Source organism: Volvox carteri (assembly GCF_000143455.1).
Source record: "Volvox carteri f. nagariensis unplaced genomic scaffold VOLCAscaffold_7, whole genome shotgun sequence".
NCBI classification, from domain to species: Eukaryota; Viridiplantae; Chlorophyta; class Chlorophyceae; order Chlamydomonadales; family Volvocaceae; genus Volvox; species Volvox carteri.
In genome coordinates this window covers 1,947,782-1,958,507 of record NW_003307550.1, presented here as the reverse complement: position 1 = coordinate 1,958,507, position 10,726 = coordinate 1,947,782, and the positions used below count along the sequence as shown (strand labels likewise).

The window sequence follows — 10,726 nt, the reverse complement described above, 5'->3', positions numbered from 1 at the left end:
TTGGGGACCCATGGCTGCTGGCGTCTTACGAAAGCGCCTCTTCAAGGAGTCACGCGGCAGCCCGGGTCTTCCCCTTCTTTTCTGAAGCCTACCGTAAATGTTATGTGGGATGATTGGCCGGGGCACATCTGGTTGCTGGTGCTAATGGTGGCAGAGTGGTGAGGTGGGAATGTTGCTGATTTCGGGGCTGTGTCGATCAGGCGTCAATGCGGGCGCTTTATGTACGCGTGCGTGTGAGTGTGTAATTTTAAAGGACTGAGGAACTTGTGTGTGTCTGTGTGTGTGTCTGTGTGTGTGTCTGTGTGTGTGTGTCTGTGTGTGTGTGTGTGTGTCTGTGTGTGTGTGTGTCTGTGTGTGTGTCTGTGTCTGTGTGTGTCCGTGTGTGTGTATACGTGTGTGTGTCCGTGTGTGTCTGTGTGTGTGTGTGTGTGTGTCCGTGTGTGTGTGTGTGTCCGTGTGTGTGTGTGTGTCCGCGTGTGTGTGTGTGTGTGTGTGTATACGTGTATGGCCTGTCCATGGAAACCCCAGACCCGCCCGCCCGCCCCCTCGTGTCGTCCGACGTTGCCCTTCTTCTCTCTGATTGTGGCAGTTACGGGACGACGCCTCGGAGCAGGCCCGTGTATTGTACGCCCTGGCCCAGGCCCGACCGGGCGACCAGCTGGCCCTCACATTAAACCTGTCTCTCCAGGAAGGACTGCCGCTGAAGGATATTGCAACCATATTGCGGCAGGTGGGTCGGAAAAGGGCGGACTACGGCCGGGGGGAAGCAGTGTTCGGCAGGAGGGTATATGAGGGCAGTTGACACAGCACGGGGGTTCTCTGGTTGGCCATAGTGCATGACTCATGCGAGGTTGCTGCGCAAGGCGCTGGTTGGGGGGTGGGGGGTGTCCGGATCAGACACTTCCGCGTGCATGGGTTTGCGTCCTTAACGCTTTTAAGCAAAACTGAGTGTATATGTGTGTGTATGTGTTTGTGCAGTTCATCAGTCAACACGATAACGTTAGTGGAAGGTAGACAAAGCAGGGGAAACAGATCCCGAAGAGCCGGACAACGGGGAGACTGTCAAGAGACGAACAATCCGATAGCAATCTCGCAACTGGCGGACCCTTCCAAATCCCAAACCCCGTCTGAGCTTATCCATGTATTTCAATCAATTGCGCAGTGAGTACACCTACATGTGCCTTTATTCCCCTGTGTGTGTGTGTGTGTATGCATGTATGTGTGTGTATGTGTGTGTGTCTTTAACGGCAGGTGGGCAGTCGCGGCGGTGCTGCTCTCATGGCCACCTGGGAGTTCGTGATGGCCAACATTTCCGGCCTGCTAACCCGCTACAACGCCGGCAAGGGCAGTGATGAGGGCTCTCCGCCAAGCTACGGACTGGGTGGCGCCATCGGGGACCTGACGAAGTTCGTGGTCTCTGAGGAGCAAGCCAATAGGATTACGGTAAGTGGGTCTGAGCGCGGGAGTGGGAGCGGGAGACGGGGGGCTAGGGATGTTGTGGGGCTGATGAAAGCGGCGTTGTCTTTGTAATTTGTAAAACAACCGATCAAGACACGATGCCGGGGACCAAGCGTGCAGCGAGAGGTGGTTTGTGTGTATGTATGTGTGCGATACATGCATTGGGATTGTGTGTGTATGTATGTATGTGTGTGTGTGTGGGGGGGGGTATGTTGGCCGGCAGCGGAGTGGCTGCAGCGGGGTGGGGTTGATGCTGGGTGATGCTGAGCGCTGTGGGCCGCCTGAGTGGCCGCGCTTCCCTGCCCTACCGTTGAGCCGCGGAAAGAGGGGGTCGGTGGAAGGCGTACCGGTGGTGGAAGGTACCGGCTGTGTGCCGCTCCTGCCGCTGCCGCCCTCCCCCCCATCGGTGCATCATCCACCAGTCTTCGCAGCAGCGGTCCCAAGTGCTCGCGCCCGCCCACCATCCGTTGCTATATACCCTGTTGAGTTGCTATATACCCGGGTGGGTGCACCCACCCACCCCTCTCGCTCCTCTCTTTCAGACGTGGGCCGGCGACTTCCCAGACCTCCTCGGCAGCCAGTTCGTCACCCAGCTGAACGAGGACCTGGTCCAGAACCGCAAGTGGTTGGCCGGACCCGCTATACAATTGTGCGAACTGCTGGCGCGCAGCAGGTAGAAGCAATAATAGCAGGAGCCCATTAGCGCCCTACGGTTGGGGGCTATAAACGCCAGGTTGGCTAGCTTGGTGGCTGCAACTGCTCTGCGGATGACTAACCGCTAACTGCCCGGTGCACAGCTGCAATAGCAGTAATACAGTTCTGGGTGGCCAGTGAACTGGCAGATTGGCCAACTGGGCTGGGCTGGCAGGATGGCATAAAGGGGCTGACCGATGGATGAATAGGATGGCTGAGATTACCGTATCAGCTGGCATGTTGGCTGGAAAGAAGCATGGATGGACGGCGGCAGCTTTGGGGCAGTGTGAGCATCAGCATCAGTATACATATACATATAGCAAAGTTGCAGGAAGCACAGTTGTTTTGTCAGTTAGGTTGTTGTTCGCAATAGCTGCTGAGACCGCAGTGTCAATAGCATGTCGATGATCGGTCGGGTTCTTCTTACGATACATAGCCGACGGTCGATTGGCTCCCAATACTTCGCAAGGCCGTCAGGTTTTTTGGTTCGGGAGGACGAGGTAAGCCAGGCGTGCGTGGACTGCGTATAAATCAAATATAGCTATCACAAAGGGTGGGTCTTTGGAGTGAGAGCGCTCCGAGGGGGAGGCCGGGGTTCCGTGCCTGGATTTTGTGAGTTCATGGGGAGCCTGTAAGTCTTAGGAGGTCCGAGGCAACGCGATTCGTAAGGAGGGGGATAAAGGGAATGTCGTAGAAGAAATTGTGCTTTGAGCCGCTCGATCCGTAGCCCAAGATGAGATGCAATCCCGATGTGCGTTTGCTGTCGAGTTGTCCAGTGGCGGGTAACGTAGATGTACAGGGTGTGCGGGGGAACGCTGTGTAGGTGCTCCGATATCATTTCGCCCGTACGGCGCAGTGATGGTACACTCTCGTACGCGCGCAGCCTATGCAGCTTTGCTTTTTTTCCGGCCGTACATAGCATGAGACATACGCATAAATGCTGTTGATCACTTGCTCCTATCGATAACTGTCGTTGTTGTTGTTGTGTTGTTGTTGTTGCTGTTGATGGGGCGCCCCGTGGGCGCCACTGTGGGCGCCTCGTCCTGGGCCCGGACCGGACCGGGCCGAAACACAGCGCAGGGGCCGGCGTGCGGCTACGTTCGTCTGTTCCTACACGCGCGCCTTACTCACTCACACCAGCCAGTTGTTGTTGTTGTTGTTATTGTTATTGCGGGCTACCGAGTTTCTATACCGTAAGGCAAGAAACCGAGCCAAAGGGCACATCGCCTGTCGCTGTGAATAGACACAGGCCTGTAATGGAATATCAAGTGGTCCGTATCGGCACGCACAACACCCCAGCAAGCTCGGATACGATTAAGACCAGGCTAGCACTGATGCCAACAGGGGGATTTTTCAAATATGGCTCCCCTATGAATGACAAACTCATGCCTACAAATACCGGCATTTTAGTGTTGCCTCGTTGTGAAGAAGTGCGGCCAAATACACACGGGACCGCCTTCCCACCAAGCTGTGTCTGAAAAATCACCCAGGGGTGAATCACCGATCACCTGCGTCTGTGAACCGATCCACGCAAAGCAGATTGTCCTCAACTATCAGCCTAATGCAGTGAAAGCACGTAACCCAAAAATCAACAATCATTCTGTAGATGACCCGGTCCTTGATTTGGGCCTGATGTGTGATTTTCTGTCGGGGACTCGACTGTGGTTGAGTCCTGTCCTTCATCGTTCAATTGTGAGACAACGTGCAAAAGGCGTAGTGTGACATTCCCCCCAAAGTACTGGTTAAAGGCAAATGCTGGTTGGCTAGATGGTTGGATGGGTAGGCTGCTTCCTGTTCCAAAGCCAAAGGCATTTACGGTCCCAATGTACTGTGCAGTGCAGTGCCCTCGTACATCACCTCTCCAGGAGCTGATTGTACCCCGTCGACATTAAGGCGGGCTAACAGCGCCGCATGTCGTCCGGTGGACCAGATCATAAATTACACGCCTGTGTATAACCCATGACATCATTTCTATTGTTACACGGTTACGTGGCTATGGAGGATTCTTTATATGGCCATGGTGTGACTGTCTCACAATTCACCATTACCACTTTCTCGCGCAGTTACAAGGCCTCCTTCGACTTGCTTCGCTTCGTCTCTGATTTACTAAACGCGGCTCAAAAGAAGACCCTACCTTGCCTAGCTGCCGCCATTTCAGTACCCCGATAATGCATGTAGTGACATTGCGCATCTCTTCTCCCGATCACAACGGTGACAAGAACGTCCGCTCCATGTCTCAGGCCCAGCTCACCTCGTCCGTCCCCACTGGACCCAACCACCATTTGGTATTTGGCAGCAATATGTACGTCAGTGATGGTGCAGACCTAAACACACACACACATATAACCTCCCCACCACGCATGCCACATCCCTCCCTCCCATTATCCAACCCTCCATATCCATACATCCGGTCCAATACATTGCAATCCGTCTTGAGATGTAAGCCCAATCGTCCGCTGGTTTCATTTCAGCAGCTCCAGCATATGCATATTACCAACCACCAACGCAAATCGCAAACCGCCAGCAGCAAACCGCCAGCGGCCTCGGACCGCTCCCTGCTTAGCTGCTCACCTAAGCCCACCATTTGATTCACTACCGCCCAACCCGGCACCCCAGCACACGCCCACTGAAGCATGCCCTGTCGGTGCTGGACGACAGGATGACTTCCTCCAACATCCATTACTTCCAAGGGGGAGCTGTAAAAAGAGAAGAAAGCGCCACAGACAACTCTCCACTCTGCTTTACAACCTCTCACACAATGCAGCATCTCTCTCCGTCCTGAGCGCCCAACAGGGGGAAGAAGCCGAGTACTAAAACTATAAGGATGTAAGCCACAGTCATCGTGCACACATTATTCCACCCTAGCACGTGAGAGTACGTGCCGGCGAATTGCTACACCTACAACATAGCCAGCTGCCGTAGCCTGGTTACACCTGTACAAAAAAGGTGTCGCAGTACACAAATTGTTGTTTATAAGCCAAAAAAACGACATGTGTCTGCATAGCGCACCAGCACGCTATGCATCCATCCATACGGTAGTTTGGCGCCCCCTTTTTGTTGCTGCTGCAGCCCCAACTAAGCCATCATTGTCTGTGGGCTCAATAACCCGCCCACGAGAGACAAAACAGAGCCATCTGGAGGCGAAAACCTGGAGGCTCTGCTCGCAGCGGCCAGCAGCCAGAAGGGGTCCAGCTTCATACCGTGTATGTCAGGAGAGCCGGTGCGCGGACATGGATGTGGGTGAAGTGGCTGCAGATACAAACTGCGGCAGCTGTGCAGCAGTGGCGGACGATGGTGGGTCACGGCTAAGGCTACGCCTGCGGTGGCGGGGGCGGCGGCGGCGGCCTGGCGACCCTCACCAAGGACTCCCTGATCGCCTCCCTGAAGACCCCCTGGTGCATCAAAAAGGCACTGACGTGGCCGCCCGTCACCATCCTCAGCTCGCTGCCCTGCCAGTAGCGGTGCAACTGCTGAACACTCTCGCAGCTCACGTAAGCGTCGTCCCGGGCAGCTACAATGACCGCTGCATCGGTGCGCCTAGGGCTGTGCGGCGTTCCAAGAGGAAGGACATGGGTGGACCATGGGCGACAAGGGGACGATTGTCAAGTGACGGGTCGATCCAAAAACTTATTACATGATCAGGTTTTGGATGTGACTAGTGGATCGGTCCCCGGGGATTGTGCATCGCAATTGGCCAACCATGCACCCTGCCTACCCGTTCACCCACAAAGCGCATTCGCGTTTTTTGGATGCGTTCCAACCGCTCACTCACTCACTCACTCACCGGGGGTACCTGGTGATGTCCGTGTACGTCTCCAGCACCTGCTTCAGCCGCAACACCGTCTCCGGTCGGTCCAGCCGGCGATCACCCGCTCTCAGCTGCTTCACAGCGCGACCCAGATCGCCAAGCAGCCGCCGACCTATCGCCGTGCCGCCGCCATTGCTACCGCCTCCGGCAGCAGCAGCAGTGGCGGTGGCGGCGGCAGCAGGGGCGGTGGCTGTGACCCCTGGCGCCATGTCCTTCGGGGACTGCTGCTGCTGCTGCTGCTGCGGTGACTGCGGGAAGGGCATGTCAGGCTGGTGAGGGGAAGGGTGTGGCCGGTGGCACCCTGCTGACGGAGCTGCCGCCGCGGCCAGGGCAACTGAGGTCCCTTGTGGCCGGTGCTGCTGGTTACACTGTCCCGGCTCCTGGAGCTGGTGCTGACGGTGATGTCCGTCGTGTGCGTTGACGGCCGTGGTGCTATCCCGCTGCATTGGGTGCCGCTGAATGAGGCCGGAGAAGGGCCCCGCGTAGTCATCCGCGGGCTGTTGACGACCACGCCCCACAGCCGAGCATTCTGGTGCAACGGCACTCAAAGTGTTATGTTGTTGTTGTTGTTGTTGTTGTTGCGCCGCAGACGCGGGCGCGCCGTCATCGCCGCGTCTGCCGATGCCGCCCGACAGGAACGCCCGCGCCAAGCCGCCCTGCACGTCCATGACGCTGACGAACTGCAGGCCGCGGAACACGCTGACTCCCGAGGCCCCCCTCCCGCTCCCACCCGCGCCGTTGGCCGGCACCACAGCCTGCGGCCCGACAGCTTCCCGCGCCCCAGAGGTTGTTGCGGCTCCGTCCGCGGTCCCACAAGAACCTCCTCCGCCGCCGCCGGCAGCCGCCGCTGCAGCCGCGGCCGCGGCCGCAGGCTCCAAGCCAGGTTCAGACCTTGCCCTGGTTAACGCGGCGGCAGCGGCGGCGGCGGCAGCCGCGGCTTCTTCCGCTCCCGAGTCCAAGTGGCGCTTTTCCCCGCGCACCTCCAAGTCAGAGAGTGCATAGGTGGCTTCCCGCATGAGGGCCACCGCCGGGGCTGGACCACTCGCCGTACAAGAAGCCCCGCTGCCGCCACCCGCCGCCGCGGCTGCTGCCCCTGCCAGCGGGACCGCAATATGCACTGCACGGCCGGCGGCCATCACCATCTGGACCCCGTGCCCGCGCAGCCCCACCCGCACATAGAATGCCTTTAGCGTCCGTAATGTTTAAAGACAACGGAAGACGCCACAGCATCGCTTACGAAAAGCGCATCCCGAGGCGAAGCCGCGGGATTCCCAAGTCGAGCACTTAGAGAAGTCGAGCCATGTAACATGTGACAAGAGCCATGTGTAAGCTAAAGCTTCATCGATGTCATAATCCCAATCCATTTAAACTCCACATGTCCACGAACGCGGGTACAAAGGGTGCACCACCACGGGCTTGATCTCTGCCGCGCCGCCGTACCTGTGTGATGCGGTTGTTGTTTTCGTCCACCTCCTTCAACAGGGGCTCCCAGGCCATGGCGGCCTGCCGGGTTGGGTGGGGAGTTATATGCCGGTTGGGGGGATTGGATTTAAACGCGGTCGGGCTAGGGGCACCGGGGACCGAATCTGCCAGCTGTGACTACAGCAGCAGCAGCAGGGACAGCGACAGCAACCGCGACAGCAGCCTATGACCGACTTCCAGACTTCCTAATTAAGTTCAGACCCCACAAAGGAAGGGAACCCGCACCCGTACCCACACCCGCATCATCCGCATCCCCCGGTTCAGGCCCCGCAATGGTGAGGTAATGCTGAGAACCCGCTGCGGCCCCTGTTGAAGGCCGAAAACGAGGTAGTTGCCACCACGGCCATCCACTCAACACCGGCGGAGCGGCTGCGGCTGCGGCTGCGATTCCATGGAAACCAGTAAGTGACAGCACCTCGTAGGTTTGCCCTCATAAGGCCCAATACCGAAATAAGGACAAAATACACTACACTCTGTGCACCTACCTGCTCACCTACCTGCTTGGCAGGGCCCCCTGGCAGCTCAAACCCTGATCCCGGGGTCGCCACCCTCGCCTAATCAAAGCCCCCAGCAGCTGTCCCGCCCCTGTCGTCCACACCACTCAGCCACCCACCCGCATGGCTCCGTCGCAGTAGGCCACCGCCGCGGACCGAGGCGCCAGCAGCGGTGTGACCGCCACATCCCCGGGGAACAGCCCCGCCGTCATGCTGGCGTGCACTCCGCCCATAGACAGACCGCACATGCCTGGGGGAAACGAAAGCAACATCATCATGATCATCAGGATTATCATCAGTATCGTGATCCCCATGAGCATTGTCTATATCATGGTCATCATCATATAAACATCATTCTCACCACCAGGATCATGATCATCATAAACTATCATCATAATCAGCAACAGCAGCAGCAGCATGATCAACATTAGGATCATACTAACGCTTTCGTCATCGTCATAACATCATCGGCAGCAGCCGCAGCAGCAGCGGCAATGTCAAATCGGAGGAAGATTGCCAAGTGTTGGAGAGCATCAGCACGACGACCGGGAACCAAAACCGCGGGGATTGATATCGGTTTCGGATCCCTCTCCGTGCGCCTGTGCGCCTTGCCTTACGGGCGTCGGCGAGTGCAGCCTTCCTAAGTCCGACCCCTTGCCTTCTATACTACTCTCGTCACCTGTTCCCAAACAATCTCAACAATCCTTTCCCGAACTGCAGCCGCTCACCCAGTGCCCCGTATCCCTCCTCTCGCAGCCAGTGCAGCAGATTGATGCTCTCAGCAATAGTGGCCCAGCCCAGAGTCAGCAGGTCAGACACACGCAGCAATTTGGAGCCGCGCTGCGCGGCTGGTCGGCGGGCGCCGTAAAAAGGGCTCTCAAGCACCAGCGAACACACGTTCTGTCACACAACGGCCGGCGAGAGGCGTGCGCGAGGAGGAGGGTGCAGCATAAGGGGCCGAATGTAAGGACGAGGCGATGGCTGGTGTATGACAAATTTGCAAGCAGCGGTGTGCTGGGCAAGCTGCGGGGCCCGGGCCCGCGCCCCCAGATCATGCCGGCCCTACCCACGTCTTTCAGAAGCGGGAACCCTAGACGGAGCCGCCGTCCAAAGGTCTGGTCCCCAGTGGCCGCCAAGTGCACCACACAGGCGGGGGCGTCCAGGGGCCTGATGACAGGGCCGCTGCGATGAAGCCGGTGCAGGTCTACCCTGCCTGAATCTGCGCTGCTGACGCCCGGTGCGTTTTCCTGCGCGAGATGTGGTCGCTGGAGCGAGCTTGAGCTAAAGCTATTACTTGGGAAGGCGGTTTCTGAGCTGGGCTCAAAGGGCTTGAGGCGAGCTGGCATGAGCAGCTGCACGCGCCCGGTGCGGCTCTCTGGTGGAAGGGCGTCGAAGACGCGCTGCAAGCACGGTGTCCTACATTGGTGGAAGGGGGAAAGGAGTAGGGGGAAGGGGGAAAGGGTAGGAAAAGAGCGCAGCCTACCCTCGTTGCTATGGGAAGCGGTGGGCGGAGGCCAGTCCCCTTTGGGACCGCACCATGCGTAAACGTTCTCGCAGGCACAGGCTCCACCACATGCCATGCATAGGCATGTGAAACTTCAGAAGGTTCTGCTCTAAGTGTCTGGTTAGCGCTGTCAGCTTTCAATGTCCCACGAACCTGAACGTGCCCTCGTAGAGCAGATAGTCCATCCCATTGCGTCTTCCCCGTTCCACCAGCCGCCACGACAGCTGCAGATCATATCGACAAATTATGGATTAATTAGAATTTCCTCTGTTGTACTACCTGAGAAATCCCTGTCGTTGAAAGGCCGAGATGTACCTTGATATTTGAAGGTGGTCCCGCGATGAGATGCCGAAGGTCCTCCTCATAATTGACGACACTGAGATTACCCCATCCAGCGGGAAAAAATGGGCCATTCAGAGCACCAATACGCGCATAGAAGTGGTCGAGGGGTCCGGCTGATGCTGCCGCTGTGGCCGAAGTTATGTTGGAAAGTACGGTTTGCAAATCAAGCTTGTTTGGAGAGACAGAGCGGAACAGCGTCTCGATGTAACGAGATGGGTAGCCTAAGGAGGAGCTCATATTCACATGCCAAAAGCATGCTGCTCAAAGCCTGCATCACATGGTCATGGGACGCTTTCCGTATCGACTATGAGAATGCCAAGTAACTCCATGCATCGAACGCGAAACGCCGCGACAGGACGCCGTACTGTTCGTCAAGGGACCTCGTCACGGATCTTTGCACAGCTGCCAGCGCGCCTGGCTTTGTGGGCAGTTAGTTCAGCTCACCTCATTGCAGCCCTGCTGCCGACGAAACCCATAAGTCAATAGCCATACTTCCCAGTCCGTGCCTACTTATGAGTACTTCCCAGCCCGCGCCACCGCATCCCAGCGCGTAGGGCCGTCACCCGCCTAGCCAAAAATGTCTCAAGGAATTGAGCCATCGTAAGAGTACGAGTAAAAGTGCTGAATGTGTACTAGTCAGGACGCCGTGCAGAATGGCGCTCAATGGCCCTCGTTATCAAACCTCAGCTGCTATTTACCCTTCCCTTCCCACCGCTCTGGGACTGCGGAAACCACGTAAGGTGGACTGGCTTCGTCAGTTCCTAACAGCAACTTCCGTCCCGTGTCCGTGTGCCAAGGTACAAGGCAATGCCTTAGCGCATCCACAGCAGCTCTCACGGGTGTCTTCAGCTAGCCGCACGCGTGAAGGACCGGGTAGCGCATCCCACACGCCGTTTTGACTCACATGCGCCTCCGCGAGTTGATGTGCATCGAAGTGCAAACTGG

The 10,726-nt window shown here is 57.5% G+C and overlaps 1 protein-coding gene across 1 annotated transcript; it reads right to left on the bottom strand.

Moving 5' to 3' along the window:
* Positions 1-5,501: 5,501 nt before the first annotated feature.
* VOLCADRAFT_43395 (uncharacterized protein) lies at positions 5,502-9,086 on the bottom strand (the record flags this gene model as incomplete). Its single annotated transcript, XM_002947635.1, has 6 exons — positions 5,502-5,694; positions 5,936-6,030; positions 7,430-7,462; positions 8,055-8,185; positions 8,664-8,835; positions 9,006-9,086. Coding segments are annotated over 6 exons (705 nt in total), but the record flags the coding sequence as incomplete, so codon positions are not given.
* Between the last annotated feature and the right edge of the window lie 1,640 nt (positions 9,087-10,726).